The following is a 26,631-nucleotide window of genomic DNA, read 5'->3' as shown; positions in this document are numbered from 1 at the left end:
CTCACCTTGACGTGTTTCCTTCACTCTAGGACCTTTACCCCTTTGTATATATTCAAATACCTCTGATAACCCTACAATGTGTTTTCTCATTTTTCTAAAAGTGGACTTAGCTGAAATATAATTACTAGAATAATAAAGCCAGGAGTACAAATCTGATCTTATTGATCTTAGTGGACTACTTTTAGATATGGATCCAGATTCTACTACTGGCTTCAAAAGTACACAGGATAAATTTGTATGTCTATAGCAGTTTATTTGACTTCAGCTTTATTTTCTGCTTGATACCTACTTACTCACTGTTTGAAAACCATAATTAATTCTGTTCACATTATTACTTAAACTAATTTGAAATATTACTGCACAGATTCAGGAAAGGGGGCTGAGAGGATAAGAGAACTTGGTGCTCTGCAGAGGACCAACAACAGCAGCTCACAATCTCCTGTAAGGAGTTCCAAAAAGACCCAACCCCCTCTTCAGGCCTCACACACACCCGCACACACACACACACACACACACACGCGCGCGCGCGCGTGCACGCACAGCCACACACAGATCTTCTACAATATGCTGTTCCTCAACATCCCCTTCCATGGGATGCAATGTGTACTCGCAGCCCCTCCATAATGCTGTCTTGCACGTTGCCTTTGTTTTCCTTTTTAAATTAAGTAACGGTTTCCTGGCGAGTTGCACTCCTCCACCACGCGAACAAAAACAGTTATAAGCATGCAGTATCTCACAACTTTCTTCTGTGACAACTTCTATTTATCTCTCATAAGATGCAGTATTTATAAAATAGGATGAACAGAGGCTATGGATAGCGCCTATAGTTATATCACCATAAAGTCTCCATAAGACAAAATTGAAATTTATGATCACTGAAAGATTTTGAACTGAGAAAATGTTTCATTATAATTAAATGTACAGGCATTGTGTAGGCAGATTATCTACTCAAGGAAACCAACTGCTATTAAAGCTTGCTTTACAGACAGCAATTCTGTATGCACATGAACAGCTTTGAAAAATCAGTTAAATCTATACCAAACAATAGCAACAATGCTGTACCTCACTCTATTTTTCCAGAAAATTATCACTTGCAAATAGACTTAGTAATAAAAATAAATTACTACGGGTAATGTAAAGGGTCATGAACTGACTATCTTCAAACTCAAGTGAGATGCAGGATTCCACTTCACAGTAGTTTACTGTCAATTACCAATAAAAGGCTAAACCTCTCACCCTAACAGTCTTGCTCTGCAAGCTGGTGCCTTTCTGGGTGGGCAAAAATTACCAAAATTACCTTCAAATTTAGAAAAAAAAATGTTTGGTTTAGATAAAAACAAATTCTGAATGGGCACCAACAAGTAGAGCGGATAAGTATATGCAGTTATATTTTCCAAGCTCAACTGGCTTTTAATACAATTATAGGTCATTATTCAGTCCTATCATTGCTCTAGGCATTTGTTTAAAAGCATGAGTTTCCTTTTTTAGCAAGCTCCAATTAATTTCCCTTGGTAGGTCAGGGGACCTTTAAAGATTTACAAGAACTTAAGACACAAGAAAATGAGAACCTTCCTATCTCTCTTTTTTTTTCTTCCCCCAAGACTCTAGTCTGCTTCACCTATTTCTCCAGCTCAAATCTCCATAACTCTGCTCATATTCACTGCAGGAGATGTCGTCACCACCTTGGCCATCTGTCAGAAAGTGCCGATGTTTAACACGTCACGAACCAGCTGTTGGAAGCCATTTCCATACTCTGGGCTCATAATAAAGCCCCGGGACTATTAATAAATAAACTACATTTTAGCAATCATCACATAGTAATTTTGCTTCAGAAATAGGAATAACGAAAAACATATACACACCAGTGTTTGTGACTTCTTTGCCAAGAACTGGTAAGCTGCTCAGCTACATCATCACAACACACATGGAGGTACCATGATACTTAACTATGATGCTACCTGGATGGCTTTGGCGTAACACACTTCTAACCTGAACCTGATGCTTACTTACTCTGTCCTCAAGCAAACTACTCCTACCCTGTAGACCTCGGTGCTCTTAGCTATAAACTGGAAATAATAATATTATCCTGCTGTGTTGATTTTTAAAACAAGGGGTGTTATAGTTTGAGTGTGAAACATCTCCTCTCAAGCTGTTTGGAACGCCTGGTCCAGGACTGCTGATGCTGCTGCTGTCTGGGGAAACTTCAGAAAGTGACACCTAGAAGGGAAGGCTGTCACTAGGGGACAGATCGTGAGGTGTACAGACCAGCTTTATTTCTAGTCTGCTTTCTGCACCTTCATTTACCCAGATCAGATATGAGCCAGCTCATACTGCCTCATCTCCAAGTTCTAGCTGCCATCTTTTTCCTGTCATATGGATTCTCACAAACCTTGAGACAAATTAAATCCTTTCTCTCTGAAGCTGCTTCTTCAGGTCTCTCGCTACGGCAGAGAAAAACAAAATAATACAATAAAAATGGATTCAGAACGCTTACTTCAGGACTAAAAGTTAGAAGCAGCCAGTATTAAAACTATATGGCTTGTCTTTGGGCCTGATCACCCCAGCATTCTCCCCAATGCCTGACGTTTACCTCTTATAGAGCTAGCCTTGGCTATATAGCATTCACCTTCCTGGATTCCACCTCAGACTCTGAAGTGTCAAATGAAGTGGTGTGGGACATACTCCGGGGATACAGTACCTTGTATGGCAAAGGTTTAAACCTGGCTTTGTCCACAAGAGAAGGAGAATGAATATCAGAGGCGACTTAAAATTCTCTAAATGTAAAGGGAAAAGTAAACAAGTGGGATGATTAATGCCCTGATTTGCCGAGGAGTCTCCAAACTGTTATCATCTACATGAACAGCAGCAGTTCCACTGAATGTGCCCTGCTACACGGACCCAGAAATCAAGGAGCACAGGTCCACATCATGTGTACCCAGAGCCAGATCTCTCTTTGTTCCTCATTAGTCACGTGCTTGCTCTGAATTCCATGATGCTATAAGCAACTTCCTACAGACAGTGGGATGAGGATGAAATTAAAAGTCAGAGCACTTATCACAGTGTCTAGAGTGACGAGGAGAGAGATGGCAGCATGTGAGCAATCCTCGCACCAACCTTCTACGCAGTACTTTACACCAAGATCTGTGTGGTGCTTTGACTATAAACTCATAGGAAGTAGCATTATAGGAGGTGTAGCCTTGTTGGAGGAAACGTGTCACTGTGGGGTGGACTTTGAGGTCTTCTATGCTCAATACACCCAGTGTCTCAGACCACTTCCTGTTGCCTGCAGGTCAAGATGTAGGGCTCTCAGCTCCTTCCCCTGCACCATGTCTGCCTGCATGCCACCATGTTACTCCATAATGATATAATGGACTAAACCTCTGAAAATATAAGCCACCACAATCAAATGGTTTTTCCTTTCTAAGAGTTGCCATGGTCATGCTGTGTCTTCACAACAATAAAAGCCCTAACTAAGACAATCTGAAATCCAGCCCTTCTTCCTTCTTTCCTGTCTACCTCTGCTACACTCTAGCCTTTCCCCAAACTGCATAGTTCCCACACCTTATTTCCTAGCAGCTGTAGATTTGGCTCATTTCTAAAAGCCATAGACCCTTTTAGTCATTATCCAAGCTTGTAGAACATATGTGTGTGTGTGTATATACATATATGGGAGAGTTACAGCTAAAAGAACTAAGCCAGATGGTGGTGGCTCACACCTTTAATTTCAGCACTCGGGAGGTAGAGGCAGGAGGATCTCTGTGAGTTGGAGGTCAGCCTGGTCTATAAGAGCTAGTTCCAGGACAGACACCAAAGCTACATAGAGAAAACCTGTCTCAAACCCTCTTCCCGGAAAAAAAAAAAAAAAAACAACTGAACCAAAAGCACGGGGGTGAGGGGTGGGATTGTAGATTTAAAAAACTGACCCTATAATCAGTTCCCCCATCTTCCCACTGGCCATGCTGCCTTTTCTGCCTGAGTCTCCATTTTCTTCAGCTGTCAGCACTGCTGTGCCTTCCTCGGCAACTCCCACCCCCATTCAAAAGCTGAACGGCCATGAAAACTGTGATGGCAGAGCCTCGTTCTGAAAAGCAACTTGCCAGTAACGTCAAAGGTGTTAAGTTCATAAAAGACAAAATCACTAAAGAACTGTCACAGGCTAGAGAAGACCAAAGTGAAATGAAAAATAAAATAAAATGCAATATGCTTTGGCCCAGGGGAATCTAAAAGATTATTAGTCAAAAGGCTGGTGAATGACTAAAGCACACAGTTACACACATTCTATCAATGGCGTTTCCTACATTGAATAACTGTACTTTTGCTTTGATTGTGTACGATTTTATTCACAGGGGAAGAGGTAGAAGGGCACTCTCTATACTACTTTACAGGCTTTCTTTAGGTTTAATGTTATTTCAGAATAAAACATTCAAACATAAATGTGATTATTTAAGATTTACTATAAAGCATCTCTATCCCATTGGACTTGCTAGGTGATATATTCTTTGAGAAACTGTGATTCCTATGCTAAGCCAATTGCAGTAAGGCCATCACACAGGTTAATAAAAAGTCAATTCCAAGGTATAGAAAATCCACCTTAAGCACTACTATTGGACTGCAAATCCATTAAGAGAGTACAGTGCCACCTACACACACTCAGTAATACTAAGGACTTAATGACAGCGAATGATACTGTGCCTTGTCTTTCATGTGACTGGGTAAATACTCCTCTTGAATTAACATAACTGAATAATATGCTTAAACAATAACTCCACTGGGACCAACGGTTCAAAAAGAAAAAGACAGGAAAAGAGAGAGAGACATAAGGAAGCATACTCCAGGGCATACCTGCTCCCCCTTCAGACCTGCCTTGAAAGCTTTTAGCTTTGGTCAACAATCTCTCAACAAAGCAATAAAAATTATCCTCCATATTAAAAGTTACAGAGGATCTTTTTGTAGGAACCAAGTATTCAGTGTTGCTTGGCATGGATTAAATATATAGGTGAAAGTTTATCACACTAACACTGATCTTTTCAAATGAAGCAGTCTACAGATTGTAGGAAAATATAAGGACATATTCCAAAAGCAGTTTGCTCATAAAACTAGACAGGAAATACCATAACACAGTATAGCTTTTATAGTTCAACCTCAAGCTAAAGAATAGACAACCAAACTAAGTTTGAAACAGCCAGCACAGGACTGGCTTAATAAATATTTGTTGTTGAATAACATAATCCCAACACTAAGTGTTCTTTTATGCAAATGAGGCCTGCCAGCCACAGAGTATATGAAATGAAGTTATGGCATCTCTATATGATGCAGACACAGCACTGACGCGTTAAAAATGTGCTTCACCAGGACACGGTACCACACACCTTTAACCCCAGCACTTGGAAGGCAGAGGCAGGCGGATCTCTCTGAGTTTCAGGCCAGCCCGGTCTATCAGAGTGAGTTCCAGGAAAGCCAGGCCTGTTACACAGAGAAACCCTGTCTCGAAAGAATAAATAAATAAATAAATAAATAAATAAATAAATAAATGATGTGCTTCACCTGCAGTAGCCATAATTTCCCAATCCCGATTTGAATACAAATGTTCATTTACATTAATTTGTATAATAAATATCAATCACTATAACAATTACCTAAAAAAGTTGTGTTTTCCTTTAGAAATAAATGGTGGTATGTCAGGATATTTTTATGGACTCACAACCCTGAATTTCAAGGAGCCATCTCACAGTTTTCGATGCCCTATTCAAATTTGCCTGCTTAGAGACAGCCAGCTTGTTTTCCTAGGGGGAGAGGACTGCCCAGCTGCCCACTGTTATATGGCTTCTTTCTCTTGGGTGGGTATCCTCTTAGTCAAGAACTAAGTGAGGATGTAAACTTGTCAAACCAAAGGCAAAAAACAATGTAGACATGATAGGCTTATTCCACGCGGAGAGGCTTATCAGAGGGTAGCAAAAACACACTGCACTGAATGACAAAGTAAACGTACACTCCAAAGAGTAGATTAACATTAAAGAAAATACTCAGAACCTCAGAAGCGTTTAAATCCCATCCCTGGCTGTCTGCCATCATTCCACTCCCCTGTATCCCATTACCTACTGACCAGATGTAGGTAATGTGGTTTCAAATGAACCCTGTTAAGAGCAGTCTTGAAGGAGACACACTTACAGAATACCTATGTCCAGCAGGAAAATGTCTACAGGTAAAGAGGAGCAAGTTGATACTGGATTTTTCTACCTATTAAAATTATCATCCAACAAGAAAAAAAATCTCGTTCCAGCTCAAGAGAAAGGAATGACTGGGGAAGAGAAAGCTTCTCACTCAATAGTAGGTTTTACAGTCGTGAAAATAAACACTCAGAGTACCACATCAGCTGCAGCTCCCTGCGCCGGCCCCTGGAACAAGCATCCTACTAGAACAGCTCTTAGAAACAGCTCCAGCCAGAATGAAGGTCTGCTGCAGTCTGTTCTGGGTAGGCTTTTTTTTAAAAAAAAAAAATCAAAATTTGGACTATAAACCACTCAAGCACATGCAGAAGTGCACTATGTCACCATGTCAGTTATGGACACTTTGACACTCCTCTACAGCCAACCTCGGGTACAATCTTTAGTCCCGCCCAGCCACAACGTTTTACAGAGAAACAGCGCCATCTTTTGATGCAAATAGAAGTCCAGAATACTACTATTTCAAACTTTTTTTTCCCAGGTAAAATCACAACATACACAAGTACCATTGCATCTTATATCATAATTATCATCTCCTAAGAATGGTTTCTTTCCAAAAGTAGTAAAACGTAGCACATAAGTTTGCTTACCAAGATGCAAAATTGTAAAATACTGCAAAATAATATCAACTCAACATTTCATTAAACAAAATTTACAAATTATGTCATCCAACTGACATATATTAAGTAAAAAAAACTTTTTGATCATTGTTATATCTATACTGATCGTATTTAAGATGGACTCATTAATTTCATAACTGGCCAAATATCAGCAGTAAATTATCAGTGAAATCCCGATGCGCAGAAATGCAAATACAGAAAGTTTCTGGGTTACTTACACCAGTGACACAATGTCTCCACGCTGGACTTCGAAATTCCTCACCTTCCAGTGGTTCAGTAGGACCACATCGGAGGACTGGCATCCTCCAGGGTTCAGAGAAGGCTGCAAAGAAGAGATGCATCCGTCACTTGGAATTGTTTTCAGTTTTTATGCAGCAGAATTCAGTTTTAAAAACTCCTACCTTTCAAATCTTTTGCAAGTCTCGAATAAGAACAAATGAGTTTTCAAACCTGCTAACTAGGATTCTTTCCAAAATGTAATAGAATAAGTAAATAAGTTACCAATGTTTGGGTGGAGCTCCGTCTCGGGCCTCCTCCCCCTCCCCCTCACTCTAAAGCATGCCCTGTCTCAGAAAGCCCTAGAAAGGGCGGCTCCTCCCCAGGAGATGCCCAGGACCACACCCATGGGCTATTTAGGATGAGGTTCCCCGACTTGCCACGTGATTTCCCCTTGTGGTTTGTTTTCTTTCTACTAGAACCACCCAGGGAACGGTTTGCTCGAATTAAACCCGGACTCATTAATTTGGCCTGATCTGATTTATTACTTTGGCAGAAGAACCCAATATCAGGGTACAGAAACCTCAACCAATACTTATTTGCAAGGAAAATATGACTGAAATGAATTACTAAATTCTAGTAGAGAGATACAAAAAGTTTTATGAATAATGAAAACATGTGCAAAGATGGACTTAATTATCCTAGGATAATATTCTGGTGGACCGACTCCCACATCGTCGTTCCCTGTGGAAAAGAAGGAAATAATGTAATGTCACCCAGCAAAACATCTACATAGGAACCACCAGGAGTAGGAAGGACAAGGATGGGAAAATCACTAAAATACACATTTCCACCCTTCCATCCCTCTTTGTCCAAGAGTATGTACAAAGGTCCTGGTCTCTGCCTGAGGAGAGTAACTGGCCTTCCTCCCAGAATTCAGACAATACCAGTTGTGCCTAAGGATGAACGAAGCAATGACTGAGATGCACTGAGTTCACTTAGCTACAGAAATGTCACCCGTGAACCATGCTATGTGGATGGAGCAACAACACAGTCCATGGATAACACGTCCAGAAGGAACGAGGGGGAAGAAAAAATGAGGGATGAAGAGAGTATTTCTACTGCTGACAGAAAGTGTAGACGTGAGATGCAGCGATTTCTTTGAGGACGGAAGGGTTCCCAAGAGTGAGGCCGTTTGTTTCATTGCAAGGCTAATGATGACCACAGAGGAAGAAACACAACCAAGTCAAGAGACAGGAAAAACAGTAAGGGCTAGGCAGTCATGCCCGAAACAACAGTGACAAATGTTTTTAAGGTTCCTGGGTATCAGGGGCTATGGAGATGGCTCATGGGTAAAGTGCCTGCTGCATACACCAAAAAAACAGAATTCAGAACTCCAACAGCCACAGAAAAGACATGGCTATATCTGCTGTAACCCCAGCTTCTGGGAGGTAAAGGAGCAGAACCCTACGAGTTACTGGTCAGCCTCCCCTGCCAAATCAGTGAGCTCCAGGTTCAGTTATAGATGCAGCCTTAGAGAAAATGAGGTAGATTTGGAGCCATCCATGGGAGTGTGGTTGACCTACCAAGAGCAACATTCTGAACGAAAAGTCTCCCTCTTCAACAGCTATCAGTGGCCAATGGTTCCTCAGCTAGGGGTGGGACTCAGTGCCCATCTGCCCTCTCCATGGAATTCTGTCTGGCTTTAACTTGAGCAGGTATGTGAACAGCACAAACTGGACTTGATTATTTTTTAAAGTTCACAAAGCTGAGTGGGTAGAGAGGAAGGGAGGGGTCTAGAAGACATTGTCGGAGGAGAGGCTATAATAAAAATACACTGTTTTAAACTGGAGGAGGCACAGCTTCGACAAAGCATCAGGAGAACCAGAATTGCTAAGCATGCAATCTTCTTCAGGGTAAGGAAAGGCTGCCTTTCCACCCGGAAGGCTGGAGCAGATATTGTCTACCAACCTATTTTGTGGAATCAGCCTTCACCTCAATTCCCCTAAATCCTAAGTACTGTTTAGGCCGAATCCTGAGCTTTGTCTCGCAGTGAGTGGAACCCTTCCTTATGAAGGAAGTTGCATGTACTTTGCATTCTCTGTCTACTGAATCCATCCTTATGCTTACTACAGATCCTTCCTCCTGATGCCCATGGCCTGGGCACTGTTTATCATCAACAGAACTCATTCTTAAGAACTTTGCTAAAGAGGTGTGTTTTGCAAGGGAGTTTAGGTGTAGCCATCCCTGAAGCTTTGTTGAGATAACTGTCACATGGAGACTTTTCCCGATGTTTTACTGTGTTTACTGCAGAAGAAAAATAACCTCAAGGTCAGACTCGGAAAGTTCTGGACCCAGCACCTGCTAGCATGGTGTTGACCAAGTTTCGCTCTTCAGCTTGTGCCAAATGTTTCCCTGTCGGCCGTGAGGCTTGCGGACTTCCATGAAACAACATTTTTCAAGAACCCGATTTTAAAGGTCAGAGGGAAAGTTTAGAAATAAAATAAGAGAGCAATTTTAAAAAAGTGGCCAGATACAAGTGGCACACAGCTTCAATCCCAGCGTGTGAAAGAAAACAGCCGATGGATCTCTGTACTTAAAGCTGATCTACATAGGGAGTCCAGGCCAGCCAGGGCTATTCAGTGAGACCTGGTTTCAAAAACAAACAAACAAACAACAAAAGGGTGGAGAGCATCTGAGTAAGACTGAGGAAGATACCCAGTGTCCACCTCTGGTCTCCATACACACACAAACACGCATGTATATCAAAAGCATATATGTGTGCATGTACAAATACCACACAGACAGGAAAAACAAATATAAAACAGGCTCCTAGGACTGTTAGTAGGTTTCCTTTCAAGTACATGTGGGCAGAGATGTAGTCATTTTACGCAGAGATTTTAGCATGACTTTATTTTTAACTCTGCAGGATTGTGTAGGGGGGAAACCCCACTTTGTTACCACTGGAAACTTCAAACACCCCCAGCAGAAACCCCACCAATCATTCACATTTGCCTAACTCCTAACCACCCTCCTTAGCTCTGCACTCTGCTTGTCACCTCGCTTGACTGTGTGACATCAAATCTCAATGTGACTAAAATAGAGCTTAACGTTTTATTCCTTATCTTCTTCTGAGTCATTTACCGCTGTTGCAGTCAACCCACTTGAGCGTTTAGGGATGGCTTTATTCCCAATCAGCAAGCCACATGGCGTTTCCGTCCATCTTCTCAGAGTAGCTTTCATATATGATACATCATCATATTTCAAGCACAGTCTCTGCCTAGCTAGCAATACGTCTACACTAACCAGTATCTCCCCTCCGACTCCAAAGAATGCTACTGCTTCCCAGCCACATCATGAGCAAGTTACTCACCTTCACTGTGCCTTCTTATACTAGCAAAATGATGGTGATTAGTAACTAGTACCCAATTAATAAGCCATGGTGACAGTACCTGCTAATCATTCCCCATCTGCTCTCTAGACAGCCAGCCATTCTGACGAGCTTTAAAACACCAATCTACTGAGATCACTCTCTTCTTTCCTTCTCACTCTCTAGCCCTGATCTGCCTCTCTCAGCCTCCAGGGGTGTGGGGGGGGGGGTGGAGGTGAGCGACTAAACATGTGTGTCACCATGATGAGATAATTCTTTAAAGTGATCATATCAGCTCCTAGCACATAATCACCATCTCAAAAAGATCTATTATTGGTATTCTACATGACAATCTCAATTACAGGTTTGTATGTATACTTTTCCCAGCTCCCTCTGCTCTAACCCCTAAACAGGGACAGTCTACACAGCAGGAAAACTCTAAAGAGCTTGATTTTGGTTAAAAATTCCGAGCTGGGGAGAAGGTTCAGGTGATGTTCAAGATGAAGCACCTGTTCTGCAAACATGAAGCCTAGAGTTCAGATCTCCATAATTCAGGTCGAAGCACAGTGGGTGCGGTACCCATCTGCAATCCCAGCATTTCCGAAATGGACAGAAGGGAACTCTGAAGCAAACAGGCTAGCTGGAATAGCAAGAATCAGTGAGCCCTGAGTTCAGGGAGAGACCTTGTAGCCTCAAGACACTTTTTTTCTCGATGGTAAATCCAAAGTGCTCCACACACAACAGTCAGCATACTCTCACAGAATTGCATTTTTGAATTGTAAATGAGCAGCATTTTCTTTTATTGTAATCCCATTTATAAATTTAAACTCTAAGACCAGCAACATTGTTTGGAGCTCCGACCATGTGGTGGTTTGGATGAGAATGTCCCCCCCCCCCCCCCGCAATATGTTGGCAGATTTGAATGACAGGTCACCAGGAAATGGCACTATTTGAAAAGATTATGAAAGGATTAGGAGGCGTGGCCTTGTTGGAGGAAGTATGTCACTGGGGGTGGGCTTTGATGTTTCAGAAGCCCAAGCCAGGCTCAATGACGTGTTCTCTCTCCCTCCCTTCCTCCCTCTCCTCTCTCTCTCTCTCCCTTCTCCAGCACTATGTCTGCCTATGCCATTATGTTTCCCACCGTGATGACAAAGGGCTAAACCTCTAAACTATAAGCAAGCCCCAAATTAATATTTTCCTTTCTAAGACTTATGGTGGTCTATTTTGACTTTCCAGTTGGATCTATATGTTTTTCTTAGGGTTCACTTTATTATTTAGCTTCTTTAGGATCATGAACTATAAGCTCAATGTGCTTTGTTTATAGCTAGTATCCACTTATGAGTGAGTACATAGCATATTCAACTTTTTGGGTCTGGGTTATCTCACTCAAGATAGTGTTTTCTAGTTCCATCCATTTGCACGCAAAATTCAAGATGTCATTGTTTTTTTACAGCTGAGTAGTACTCTAATGTGTAAATTGCCACATTTTCTTTATCCATTCTTCGGTAAAGGGGCATCTAGGTTGTTTCCAAGTTCTGGCCATTACAAATAATGCTGCTGTGAACATAGTTGAACAAATGCCTTTGTAGTATGATTGAGCATCTTTTGGGTATACGCCCAACAGCGAAATTGCTGGATCCTGAGGTAGGTTGATTCCCAATTTTCTGAGAAACCGCCATACTGATTTCCAAAGTGGTTGTACAAGTCTGCATTTCAACCAGCAATGGATCCTCTCCAGCATAAACTATCATTGGTGTTTTTGATCTTAATCATTCTGACAGATGTAAGATGGTATCTCAGAGTTTTTTTTTTATTTGCATTTTCCTGATGACTAAGGATGTTAACTATTTCCTTAAGTGACTTTCGGCCATTTGAGATTCTTCTGTTGAAAATTCTCTGTTTAGTTCTGTACCCCATTTTTTAACTGGGTTATTTAGAATTTTGATGTCTAATTTCTTGAGTTCTTTATTTATTTTGGAGATCAGTCCTTTGTCGGAAGTGGGGTTGGTGAAGATCTTTTTCCACTCAGTAGGCTGCCTTGTTGAATGCTTATTGAATGTGTCCTTTGCTTTATAGAAGCTTCTCAGTTTCAGGAGGTTCCATTCATTTATTGTTGCTCTCAGTGTCTGTGCTACTGGGGTTATATTTAGGAAGTTGTCTCCTGTGCCCATGCATTGAAGGCTATTTCCTCCTTTCTCTTCTATCAGGTTCAGTGTGATAGAATTTATATTGAGGTCCTTAATTCATTGAGTTTCATGCATTGGGATAGATAATGGATCTATTTTCATTTTTCTACATGTTGACATCCAGTATGCCAACACCATTTGTTGGAAGATACTTTCTTTTTTTTCATTGCATAATTTTGGCTTCTTTGTCAAAAATCAGGGGTTCATAGGTATGTGGACTAATATCAGGGTCTTTAATTTGATTCCATTGGCCAACCTCTTTTTTTTTAATGCCACTACCAAGCTGTTTTCATTACTGTAGCTCTGTAATAGAACCTGATGTCAGGGGTGGTAATGCCTCTGGAAATTCCTTTATTGTACAGGATTGTTTTAGCTATCCTGGGTTTTTTTTTTCATATGAGATTGATTATTGTTCTTTCAAGGCCTATGAAGAATTGTGTTGGGATTTTGATGGGGATTGCATTGAATCTATAGATTGCTTTTGGTAGGATTGCCATTTTTATTATGCTGATCCTACCTACCCAAAAGCATGGAAGATCTTTCCATTTTCTGGTATCTTCTTCAATTTCTTTCTTCGAAGACTTAAAGTTCTTATTGAATAGATCTTTCACTTCTTTGGTTAGTGTTACCCCAAGATATTTTATGTTATTTGTGGCTTTTATGAAAGGTGATGTTTTCCTGATTTTTTTCTCAGCTTCTTTATCATTTATATATAGGAGGGCTACTGATTTTTTTGAGGTGATCTTGTATCATGCCACATTATTGAAGGCATTTATCAGCTGTAAGGAGTTCCCTGGTAGAGTTTTTGGGGTCACATATATATACTATCATATCTGTGTTATCTCCACACATTGCAAGATCCTAACTCTGTCTTTAAGAACCCATCATTGGACTCTCATTCTGCCCTTTTCCCATTTGTAAAAGTCTACATCTTTCTGAAAGGCTAGCTTGGGTTCAGTCATCCTCTATTATGGAAAATAATAATAATAATAATAATAATAACAACAACAACAACAACAACAAACTAAATACCTGCAATTCCCTGTAAAACTTCAGAACTTACAACCTCATGTTCTAAGGCTGGGGACACTCAAATCCTCCTCTCCCTTACAGAATCACCCATCTTTCCAACTTATCTGAGCTTAATTGTTAGAAATAACAAGTAGGGCGGTGTAAACAACAGACATGTGTAGGGAACAAAAAAAAATCCCAAAAGGCGGTGCTCAAATCTCTCACAATGAAATGGTGGAGTCCACAGCTACCAGCAGGAAAACCTTGTTGTGTTTATAAAGGAAGCAATGGAACTCTCTCTTACTACTCCATTCCTCCTCAAGGTTGAATTAATTATTCCCCCATCTGTACTCCCATAGCAGTTAAGGTAATTCAATGACAGCATTCAATAGATATCTTCCTACAGATATGACTCTATTGCTCACGCACAGGTTTCTCATATCTAAACAGCCTCCTACACTTAATCTCATTACTATAGTAGAAAGTTAAGAGATTGAAGAGACTTCAAACACAGTTAAGTAAGACTGTTCCCAAACAACACACATTATGTAAACAACAATGTAGGCATCTCTTTCACGGAAAGCATTTTAGCTGCCTGGGTAAGAAATTTCTTGTGTGTTATCAAGTAGGACAATGTCATCATTGGGGATGAAGTACAACAATGCTTTGCTATTACCCACAGTGGAATAATGGCAACCATGAACGAATAAAGTGGTTACATGTAGTACCATAGTGTACATGTAGGGACCAAAGTAACGCTTACACAGACTGGCCAGATACCAATTCAGATACCTGAACCGAGAAATTGTTCATATTATGTGAAAAATCATATAGCTCTTGATACTCACATATATACACATATATATATATATATATATGAAACAGGAAAGACTTTCTGACTTCTCCAAAACTATTTTTAAAAATAGTAATTCACTAACTTCAAAATGGTGATTTCACATGGGAAGCTAAGAACATCTAAATTGATTGATGGTATTTTACAAAAATTAGTAAACTATGTTATTGCTTAGAAATTTGACAAGTTCCATTCGTTATGGGGATGGAACTGTGTTCTTCAGACAGAACAAGCAATCATTCCTAATCAAAGAAGTTATAAAAAGAAAATCTAAATTAAGTCACAAACTTTGATTTTGATTTGACGAGACTATCTACATCCTGTCATACTGTTAACATTTAAATCGCACATTTCTAGAGACTATCTCAAAATTATGAACAATTTCAAATAACAAAGTTTATAAAGCAAACCAAAAAAATAAACAAATAAACAAAAAATTTCCATGATTACAGGTGTGTCTACCCAGACCTCAAAAGATGAGATCGATGTGTCTATGACATTCCTGCCGGCACTGTAGAGCCCTGGGAACCAGGGCGAAGGTAGTGCTGACCACTGGAATGACTACAGAAGGGTTGCACCACCCACTCTGTCTGTCTTACCCTCGAAACCAGGCATTCTCATACTCACTTCATCCCACTGTCTTACCCGAACCAAAAGGCTAAAGACCACACATGGTGTGGCCAGGGGCATACAGGTCAGTAAAGAGCACATGCGTGACATGTGCCAGATCCCAAGGTCAGTGCCTAACATCACCAGGCAAGGAGTAACCAGGAGAAGTCTTTAGAACAGTCAGTGCACTAAAGAAAGAAAGCTGCTGTTGAGCCGCTGGCTCCAATTCCATACTAGTCATATCTGGCAAATTATTCAACAGAATTAAGCCTCATTTCTTCATTTATAAAATGAGGGTTGCATGAGAAAGCGGCAATCCACGAAATCTTAACACAGCACACGACACGACAGTGTAGAAGTCAATAAATGAGATGACAATGGGACTAACCATAGAATAGAGCAAAGCAAAACCCAGGACTACATCCCACAAGGTCAAGACGAAACTAAGCCTCACAGAGCACTTTGCCCATTGCTCTCATAAAGGCTAAATTCAAAGTCTCACGGAAGGTCATTTTAAAATTCATTTCTAAATTCCTGGTGGATGTCTCTTCACTTTGCTTAAGCAGAAAAATGTCAGCATCCTTTTATTTGGGGCCTTCCTTGTTCAATCTGGAATTAATCCAAACATGTTTAGGATGCACAAAATGATAAGTATACATGAAAATGTCCACAGGCTCAGGAAGAGGGACCAGCAGCTAAAGGGTTCACAGCTCAAACAAGAGGAGCCGAGTGATGCTGAGAACCCATGCAAAAGCTGAATGGTGCTGAGCCCCCTGTAATTCCAGGTGCTGAAGGCAGGGACAGGGAATAGCTGGAGCCAGATAGCTAGGAAGACCAGCTTTACTCCAGAACTCTGGGATCGACAAGAAATCAGGCAGAGGAGCAATCGAAGAAGAATCCCAGCATCAAGGGTGTCCTACACAAATACACGCACACATATATATGTACACCTACAACAAGCTCACATATACACATGTGCACCTAAATAAACACAAGCTCTCTCTCTCTCTCTCACACACACACACACACACACACACACACACACACACATACGACTATAGAACCCAGTCATTCCAGTCCTGGCTATGTATCTGAGGGAATCATAATCATCACACAGAGATGCCCACATTCTCATTAGGTACAACATTAGCCAGGATAGACAAAATATGTCATCAACCTGATACCTATTAATAGATGAACAGATGGAGAGAATATGGCAAGTGTGCACATTATATAACAACAAGGAAGAGGGAAACCATGTGCAGGGAATGTATGAGAATAGAGAGTACCATGTTTGGCTAAAGAATTCAGCAAAATAGTGCAAGCTTTCTCTCTCAGGTGCTCTACAATTTTAAAAAGACCAACTTTTCTAAGAGATACTATTTGGTATTTACAAAGAGAAAGCTGGTGGAGGCAGGAGACTGCAAAAAAGGTAAAACAGTGGTTTGAATGAGAATGTATCATAGGCTCACACACTTGACCACAAGGTTTCCAGCTGTAGGTGATGCTGGGGGGAGGGGCGGGTTTAGGCAGTGCAGGCTTACTGGCGGAAGGTATCACTGGGTAGGTCATGAAGATTAAAAGCCTTACACAACTTGCAGCTTATCTTCTCTCAGTGTGTTTACATTTGCACAAGTGAGTGTTCAGCTTCCTGTTCCTGCCCCCATGCCCTCTAGTTGCTGCCATGCCCCCCCCACACACACACACACCATGATAGACTCTTTCCTCTGGAACTCGAAGCCTAAATCAACTCCTCCTCCTCTACATTCCAACGGTCAGGATATCTATCACAGCATCAGAAAAGTAACTAGTACAGGTATTAAGGGATTAATACAGTCAAATCACGTGGCACACACACAGGCTGTCACAAAACGTGCCTTTTAAACTAACGTGTGGTAATAAGAATTTTACATGTAAATTCTGTTAGAGGATCATTTTTGTTTGGGTGCAGCCTTTGGAAAACTGTGGACAGAATATTGTCTTTTTTTCCTTGCTCTTCAGAGGTCTCTATCGTTTGCATGGCTCTTAAGAGTCCTCAGATCCATCTGACTGGGTATTTATAATAAAATGAACTATAAATTTACCCAAGTCTTAACAAAACTTAAAGAAATGAAGCATTCTTCTCACATAAAACACTAACAACTAATACCCCTTTAACACTTGATAACAGTGACTAAGAACTAATACCTCTTTAACACTTGACCGTACAGTGACTGGCCATCTAATTCAAAAGCAGATTCAGGGTCTGAGAGATGACACGGCAGTCAGGAGAACTTACTGCTCTTGCAAAGAACCTGGGTTCAGTTCCCAGTGTCCACATGAGTTAGTATCTATAACAATCATCTATACTCCAGTTCCTGGGGATCTGGTACCATTTTCCAGCCTCACTGCACACAGGTGTTACATCCACACATACAGCAAGGAAAATACTTATATGTTTAAAAGAAAAGAAATATTTTTAAATACATCCAAATATTTTATTTAGGGCTCTTAGCCCAGCAAAATGATTTAATAACAATCACAAGGAATGTATACTTATTAAGTCCTGGCCCTTCACACATCCTCCAGCTTCTGAAAGTCACCAACAATGATAAAGCTTTCAGAACAAGCCCTCATGCCTGACTCATCACTGCCCTCTGAGCAGACAGGGCTCCAGACCTCTCCCTGCTTCCTCACAAGGTGAACATCCTACAGAGAAGCTGCTGCCTTTGCTGAGTCTGGGCAGCAACAGGAATCAATCGGGTGTCCTCTCCCTCATTCCATCACCCGAGAAAAGCAGCCATCGCCTGCCAGGCACTGTGCTCAGCAACTGATTCCCATACATACCTAGTGACATCGTGGTCACTAGGATGCTTAGGAGTCTTTTATAAAAATCCACTTGTTGTCTGCTAGGTTTAATGATACGTGTCTTTAAGCCCAACATCCAGAAAGAGTGGTTTCAGGTCCAGTCTGGTCTACATGTGGAGCTCTAGGCCAACTAGGGCTACATGGTGACAAGTCCATCTCAGGTGCAGGGTGGGGGACTTTGTTGTAATCACTTATTTACTTATCCACCTGTGGCTCTTCAACATTCTCCACTTACGGCCAGAGTGCTGATATGGTGGTAGCAAGACTGGCCCTCATGGGCTCATAGAGTTAATACTTGGTCACCATGGAAGGGCACCATTGGAAAGGATTAGGAGGCGTGGCCTTGTTGGAGGAAGTGTGTCTCTGGGGGTGGGCTTTAAGATTTCAAAAAGCCCATTCCAAGTCCAGAGACTCTCTCTTCCTGCTGCCTGAAGACACAGAGGTCAAACTCTCTGTGTGCTCCCGGACATGATGATAACGGACCAAACCTCAGAACCTAGAAGCAAGTCTCAATTCAATGCTTTCTTTGGCATGGTCATAGCATCTCTTCAGAGCAAGAGAGCGCTGGCTAAGACAGGTGAATGTCCTCCTTTTAATAGTGCATGAAATCCCACTCTCATTAAAATAACTATAAGTTTTAACCATTATTTTCTAATTTTTCTTTTAAAGAATTGGAGGGACATCAGGATGCTCAGGGCATAGCATCAGGGTACTTGCTGCCAAGCCTGACAAGCTGAGGATACTGGCGACTTACATGGTGGACGGGGAGAACCTATGCTGGCAAGTCCCCTCTGACCTCCACATGCCTGCACAGCAGAAGTGCACATGTGCACACACCAATAAATAAATATTAGAAACTTTGATTTTAAGAGAGAATACTGAAATCTACAAGTATGTATAGTGAAGGAAGACATATGTCACATTATTTTAACTTAGAAAAATACTGAGTTGCTAATTTTTCCTTCTCCTGATATTAATTGTGTATTCTATTATAGAGAGAAGCATGACATTTTACAGGCACTTTCATATATTACATGTAAGAATAAAATTTTTTGCAAACTATGTGCAAGGTAATCTGTTAAAACGTGCTTAAAGCCTAATTTTATCCTTAGGCCTAGGAATGTCATATTTAGCACGTTCTCCTGAGGAACTCAGAAATGCATCAAAGGTGCTCATTATACATTATTTGTTAGAGTAAAAGCCTTCACCAACTTCAAACAGTAGTACAAATGATCCACAAGAAAAACATCCCAAGACCCTCAGTGACACTGTAACTTTAGGTAATACCAAACTATCTCTCTCCGTACACACACTAAGATCTTCCCCATACGTGCATAGCTATGACAGCCTAATTTATAAAGCAGGCACAATGAAAGGCTAAAAACAATAAAACAGAACAATTATAATAACAGAAGGTAATAAGAGTTATATGAAGGCAGTATCTCAAAATGTATCAGTGACTACATTTTCTCTTTTTGCCGGTGACTATAGGAAATAGAAGTCTGTGTGACCAGAAATGAGGTAAATAACAAAGGAAGCATTACAATGTAACACTAGGCCTCTGTTAATATTGTAGCAATAGATCAGAAGGAGGAGCATGAAGACAGATATGCAGCTGACTGTCAGCTGATTAAACTATAATTTAAGAGTGATTATATTATGCGGCATTGGACTAAAAAAAAAACTAAGTAGCAATCACGTTGCAGAAAAAATACAAAGTATTCCAGGTATAAAGAGTAAAAATGTGATTAAAAAACAAATTGTATGATCCAACTTAGACAAAAGAGGATGGGGAACAGAGGGAAGGACGGGAGATGAGAAGGAAAGGTGGAGACAGCAGTTGAAGGAGGAAAGGGGTAAAGAGAACTGAGCCGACAAAGACGTGGAGACCCCACAACGGTTCAGAAAGGCAAGTTTTGACATCTGAAGCCAAAGCTTCAATCTGTGAAACTGGAAACTGTCAGTAAAGCATTTGCTCTCTGTTCCTGGGTCTCCATCTGCACACAGCTGGAGAGATGTTAGACTAACAGAAATCCCCACTAGATTGCAAGGACTAGAACACTGCTGCCAATCAGGGCTTTTAACTACTACTAGATGGAAGACAAATCACAGGCCCAAAACAGCTCCTTTATTAACCAATGGTATTCACAGCATACAGAGGGGAATCCCACATCAGAGGGTAAGAGTGGGAGAGCAATGAAAGAGATACCTTGACAGAGGGAGCCATAATGGGGTTAGGGAGAAACCTAGTGCAAGGGAAACTCCCAGGAATCCACAAGATGACCCCAGCTCAGACTCCAAGCAATGGTGGAGAGGGTGCATGACTGGTGAATACCCTAACTGTTATCACAGAACCTTCATCCAGTAACTGATGGAAGCAGATGCAGAGATCCACAGCCAAGCACCAGGCGAAGCTCCAGGAGTCCAGTCAAAGAGAAGGAGGAGGGATTATGTGAGCAAGGTGGAGGGGGTGGGGGTCAAGTTCATGATGAGAAAACCCACAGAAGCAGCTGAATCAAGCTTGTGGGAACTCACGAACTCTAGACCGACAGCTGGGGACCAAAGTAGGTCCTCTGCATGTGGGCAACAGTTGTATAGCTTGGTCTATTTGAGGGGCCCTGGCAGTGTAACCAGGATCTATTGCCAGTAAATGAGCTAGATTTTTGGAGCCCATTCCCTATGGTGGGATGCCTTGTTCAACTTTGATTCAGGGGGAGGGGCTTGGTCCTGGGACAACTTAATGTGCCAGGCTTTGTTGACTCACATGGGAGGCCTTAGCCTTTGAGGAGTGGACTGGGGGGGGGGGGGGGGGGGGGGGGGGGGGGGGGGGGGGGGGGGGGGGGGGGGGGGGGAGGAGTGGGAGGGGGAACTGTGGGCGGTATGTAAAATAAATAAAAATTTGAAATGAAGAAAAAAAACTCTATGTATGGGGCTGGAGAAATGGTTCAGAGGTTAGATGAGGGGAGTGTTCTTGGTGAGGGTGAAAGTTACGCAGCACCCAGGTCAGGCAGCTCAAAACTGCCTGTAACTCCAGTTCCAAGGAGAACTGACGCCTCCAGCCTCCTCAGGCAGCTGCACTCAAATGCACATAACACCAACACCCTAGGATATATAATTTAAAAATATTAAAAAACCAATCTGTTTTTTAAATACATGTGTGTTATTTCATAAGTAACTATCACAGAATTCAAAGTAAATATTCTGGTTTATAGCTCAACTCATGGCATGTAATAGATCATGTGAAATTAGTGAAATAAAAAAATTATATAAATATTTTATGCACTGACAAGATATATATTATTTTGTGTGTAATACAATTCCAACACAATGAAAGGCTTTTTCTTCCATGGACCATTCTTCTTGCCAAGAAGAAGCTACTCTCTCTATCATTTATATTCCTTGACATAAAATATAATATGTCCACAGTAAGACATACAGTTACAAAAAAAAGAATGATTTCAAATAATAAGGTTTTAGAAAGGCTTTTTTTTTTTCATGTGCATGGGTGTTTTGCCTACATGTGTATCTGTGCACCGTGTGCATGCCTGATGCTTTTTGTGGAAGCCAGCGGTTGAATTGCCTAGAATTAAGAGTTACAGATGTTGTTACAGATGTTGAGCAGAGCCAAGAGGGTACTGGGAATCAGACCCCGGCCCTCTGGAAGAGCAGCTGGTGCTCTTAACCACTGAGCCGTCTATCTCTCCAGCCCCTGAAAAGGCTCTCTAGATGATTCTGCCAGAAGTCAACCCTCTAAAATGGCTAATTCCTCGATGTGTACAGTGTGCCTATCTATTCATGGGGCTACCTGTAAAGTGGTAGACACTGCGGAGCTCTCTAGAGACTTTGTGTCTATATGATACCAAAGAAAAATAAAGAAAATAAAACTGTGGGTCCCCCCCAAAAAAATATGTAAGAAAAGACAACAGATTTTAAACCCTTTGCTTCCTTTTGTTGAATTTGATGCTGTTTTATATAAAAGTAACATTTTTAAATCCAGCATTCAAAAGGTATCAATAGAAATTTTGGTTTGTGGTTCCCTTCAGCTGCATGGAGTCAACCTATCAGAACTAAGAGGTTGAACTGTGTTAGAAACAAACTGCTTATTAAAATGAATTGTTAAGCACCATGTCAGATGAAAAGGGACAAAAGAACTGCAGGCCTCGTGTGATTCATCTAAGAGCTACAAAACAAAGCACTCCAACACAGAAAGGGCAGATTACTGCCCACGACTGTGCAATCTCATCTGTGCTGGCCTCGCTGGGTGACTCAGGTGGCTGTGGGAGGACCTGCTTCTCTGTGTAAGCATCCTACAAGCCCTGCTTGCTATTCCACCTGCTACAGGAGATCAACTGGCCAAGCCTAGAAACAGTGTGGTAGACACGACACAGAGGTTGGGTACCAGGAAAAAGCACCGGAAGAAAACCTAACAATCTGCAACACTCCACTCTCTGGCCCTGATGTCACATGCAACAGTTCCAAAGGACCCCAAGCTTCAGTCTGTGACAGAGGAGCAAAGTCCCTTAATCTGCAATAGGCAACAGGCCAAAGCAAAGGTGAGGATTCCAGGGTACGGCTTGGGCTCCATTAAAGTAGAAAACGAGACTTGTGACATAAGAACACAAATGTTTCAAAGGCAGTGGAAGAAAGAGAGAAGTCATTAGCTGACAGAATCCAGCACTGTAAGTGTAAAGGCCTTTTATCCAAAGACTGTTCCATTAGGGCCTCTTCCTCTTCCCTGGAATGACTCTCCATGGTATTTAGCTCCTGGCCTGTGCCTAGGAGCTAGGAGACCTGTTCCTTTTTTAACGGAAATGTTTCTGTCACAGTATGTTGGAGACTCAGGCCTTTTTAAAAACTGATTTAATACAAGCTAGTTTAAATCCCTTAAATGTTCATAGATTTCCTACTAACTTAACTGAGGTTCATGTCAGTCAACCCTAAACTATACCAATAATTTTTCAAAATAGCCCTTTGGAAGGGCTGGGATGCAGTAGCCCAAATGTCTTAAGGGCCTTAGAGTCTCTCACATCAATTGAAAAGAATTTAGGAAGCACCCCCTCCAGTCCTTTGGAGATCTTAAAGCATTTTCTAGTCAGGGTGTTCTACCTACCCCAAACATTTTCTTTCTCTGAGCTGATCTGCCTGCTTGGAAACTAGAAACAAAACAGTGTTTAATTTCCTACGCTGTAAAGTCCTGGGCACCTGTGTTTCCTTTCCTTTGCACTCCATTTCTCTGTTTGCATCCCTTAGACAGAAATAATGGACAGCTTCAACTCTCTTCCTAGAAGCCATCTCAGACTGATAGGCAGCTTTGTTAGGTGTGCACATTGCCTATTTCAGAGTTCCTGAAGATGACAGTTTAGGCTGTTTTAGTAATATGAACAACGGAAACCTGCATCCCAGTCACTAACACCTTCCTGGTTTCCAAAACAAGTTTCCTGCCATTTAACAAATTCTCCCAAAAAATCCAATCCCCCAAAGCCAGAGTCCCAGCACTAACGCTGCTTCTTGGAGGACTGACTTGCAACCTCGCTAACACTACTGAATTTTGCTCAGCTGTCTGTTGCTTTATAACAAATCATTGTCAAACTGTGTCCTACAAGGATAGATGAAGAATTGTCGGCAATTCTGCATTTGGGGCCCCACTTATTGGGGAGATCCCATTCAGGCATCTCTTGAAGTCACCTGTTTGGACGGGATCATCTGAGGGCAAATGCGCTGGCCAGCTCAAACTGACTGCACAGACACATGGGGCTCTAACTGAGGCTTGCAGGCCAGGATCCCAACAAGGTTCCAGTGTCTACTTCAGCCAAGCAGCCTGAGCTCTTACATGTTTCCAGTTCAGAACACTCACCAGGCTTCTATTCTGTCTGCTGATGTCTCATTGGTCAAAGCAAGTCATTCATCAGTAAAAATTGTGGGAGACTTGAGGGAGAAGGCATCTACAAATCAAAAAGAGAAGCCTCATTCCCTGAGAAGCCACTGCGGCAAAAATCAACATGGTTCCCATGCTAAGGGAACGGGCCAGTCGCTCAAAGGACACGTGTGGTCATGCTTCTTTCTCAACATCAACAATTACAGAAACAGGTGGGAATATAGCTCGGTGGTAGCGCATTTGTCTACCATGTGCGAAGCCCTAGGTTCAATCCCAGCACCACCAAAAATAAAATAAAATAAAATAAAATAAACAAACAAAGAAAATTACAGTCTACTTTTTTAAACAAGGAAAAGGATGTTTTCTGGCAAAAATAAAAGATGACTTAAAAAACCAACATGATAGAAAGTATAAAATGCTCGCTTTTAAAATACAGAGACCAGAAAGTGAAAAACAAAATATAAGAAAAAAATGAAGTTCTTAAGTAGTAAAAACTCAAAGAACATATTTACAAACTGACACAGGCATATGAAAGATTAAAGCATGCTAAAGCTGGCACAATTATGTAATGAGTAAGAGGATGGTGCGGGCTGGAGAAGGAGCTCATAGGTTCACAGCAGGCATTGTTAACACAGAGGACTCAGGTGTGGTTCCAGCATCCACACAGTGGCTCTTCACCACTGGTCCAATTCCAGGTTATTCAAGGCCCTCTTCAAGGGCAAACACATGCCCAGAAAATAAAAATCTAAAAATACTGTTTTAAAGAAAAGGAAGGTCAAAATGGGCATATTCTTGAAGGTCAAGAGTAAGAAATCAAATGCTAACAATGATACCTAAAACTATCATTTAAAGGACATATTCTTGAAAGTCCAAGAGTAAGAAATCAAATGCTAACAAAGATACTTAGAACTGTCATTTAAAGGCAGCTGTGAGTCTAGCAAAGCTCTAACAATTTGTGTTAACCCAGACTTTGAACTCTCCCTAAGAAAACAATTCTCAAACGTTACTATTTACAGAAATTCTCACAACACATATCCCAAAGTACTCAGAAAATTATTCCGATTTCATAGGTATGGGATAGGATTCATGAGTCATAATTAATAAATACACCAGGTGACATTAACTGAAAAAAAAAAAACAAGGATTGCATCAACTACAAAAGGAATTTTTAAACCGAGAATAGACGATGGGCCTCCAGATCCTTCATGTTGTCCTTATTGCCTAAACCCCTGGGACAAATCCACACTTAAAATTTTATCATCAAAGACAAACACATTCTACTCCCCTAGTTATAGCTCGGTCTGAGCTGCTTCATCCTGCCGGGCCTCCCTCCAGCCAGAAAGCAGCAATTTCCAAACTACAGGTCATGGCCAATGAGTGAGTCACAGAATCAATTTAGCGGGTTGCAAACATAACTGAAAGTATCAGAGGGCACTGCACATAATGATGATAATTATCTTTGAAGTATTGTTACATGAAGCTTTAGTTTCTGCTGTGCACAGTAAGATGTAACTTAGTTTGAGTCATGGGCAGAGAGGGCTGAACACCTCTCCCGTAAAGAATATGACAAGTTCATCAGCGAGCAAAGAAAGTTTTCAGAATCGTGAAGAAACACCCTCAAAGTCTGAGAAAAAAAAATGATTAATGAATATTTAGCATATTTCTGTAGTTTAATTATTCAGGCACTTTAATGCTTCAAAGAGCACATTTAATATGCATTTATTCAGCATCCCTGTGAATGGGTAGATGAGAAGAAAATAGTCTCTTTCTCTGAGAAGCCTACAAAGTACAGTTAGTAATAATCTATGAAGTAACTAAAGGATAGCAGAGAAGAATTTCTAATCACGGGTGAAGGGCAGATCATTGTAAGGGGGTTGGTTTTAAAAGGTCTGTGGGGAAAAGCAAGGAATTGAGTCCTGTTATATAATCAAATTTGGCTAATTGCTTTGGGAGAAAACCCCAAAATCTCAGTGGCTAACAAACAAGTTTATGGCACCGTCATGCAGAAACATATGTATCTAAGAGCCCACAAGGCCGCAGTCCCTGTACGTGCTTGTCTGCTGTGCTTTCTATTCAAATAGAGGTCTAGTCTAAAACTACCCACTTACAATTTCTCCATTCTGTGACAGTATGAACACTAGAAGCATTCAGTGGAAACTCTGCTTTGAATCCTGCATTTTGATCTTTTCCTGAACTAGTTTCTGCAGACTGGGTGGTTGCTGGCAGCGGCAGCTCCAGGCAGCCGAATGGATCAGAGGGGTGACGAGAAGGTACCTGTATGTTTTCCCATGCAGCAAAGACTGCCCCTTCCATGACTATCGCACCATAGACAGCAAAAACCAAGCCCACAGCATGCCTTTGATATGCAGTCTAAGTTAGAGCTATTCCCTTTTCTGCCAGGCCGGTACAGTTTAAGAGACAGTATCCCTACACCGTAATCACTCTGAGGCCAGCTATCAGACCCAGGCATCTAGTCTCCAAAACCGCAGATTGGCTGGTCCAGACCTGTCCACCTGCCCTTCCTTGTCTTTCTGCAGGAACACAATGCCAGCTTTGATGCCTTTACCTTGCTCCTGTCCCTTGCCTTCAGAGCACTAAGGTGTCCTTGCACTGAGGCCCTGTGCCTCCAGACATGTAAGTACAACCTTTATTGGCCACAACTGATTGTTTAGTTCCTAACAGAACACAAACATCTGCAGCCAGCCAGAAACCTGGAAGAGCACCAGAGAGCACAATGTCACCAAGGTTTTCAGGGGCCAGAGCAGAAATAGCACCTGATTCCCAGTCATTTTTCACTGGTCAGAATGCAGTCACATGACT

The 26,631-nt window shown here is 41.4% G+C and overlaps 1 protein-coding gene across 7 annotated transcripts in view; it reads right to left on the bottom strand.

Annotated features, from left to right (window-relative positions):
• Positions 1-26,631, bottom strand: part of Immp2l (inner mitochondrial membrane peptidase subunit 2) — a 786,207-nt gene that overhangs the window by 711,565 nt on the left and 48,011 nt on the right. For all 7 annotated transcript variants that reach the window (XM_050158683.1, XM_050158677.1, XM_050158681.1 and 4 more), the window contains exon 4: positions 7,063-7,166. In XM_050158683.1, the coding sequence (XP_050014640.1) occupies positions 7,063-7,166 (104 nt within the window). The remainder of the gene's footprint in view (positions 1-7,062; positions 7,167-26,631) is intronic.

The sequence above is a fragment of the Alexandromys fortis genome, unplaced genomic scaffold, assembly GCF_014885135.2.
Source record: "Alexandromys fortis isolate MF-2015 unplaced genomic scaffold, M_Fortis_MF-2015_v1.1 scaffold_101, whole genome shotgun sequence".
NCBI lineage: Eukaryota > Metazoa > Chordata > Mammalia > Rodentia > Cricetidae > Alexandromys > Alexandromys fortis.
The sequence above is the reverse complement of the archived record's forward strand: the minus strand, read 5'-3'. Positions and strand labels throughout refer to the sequence as shown.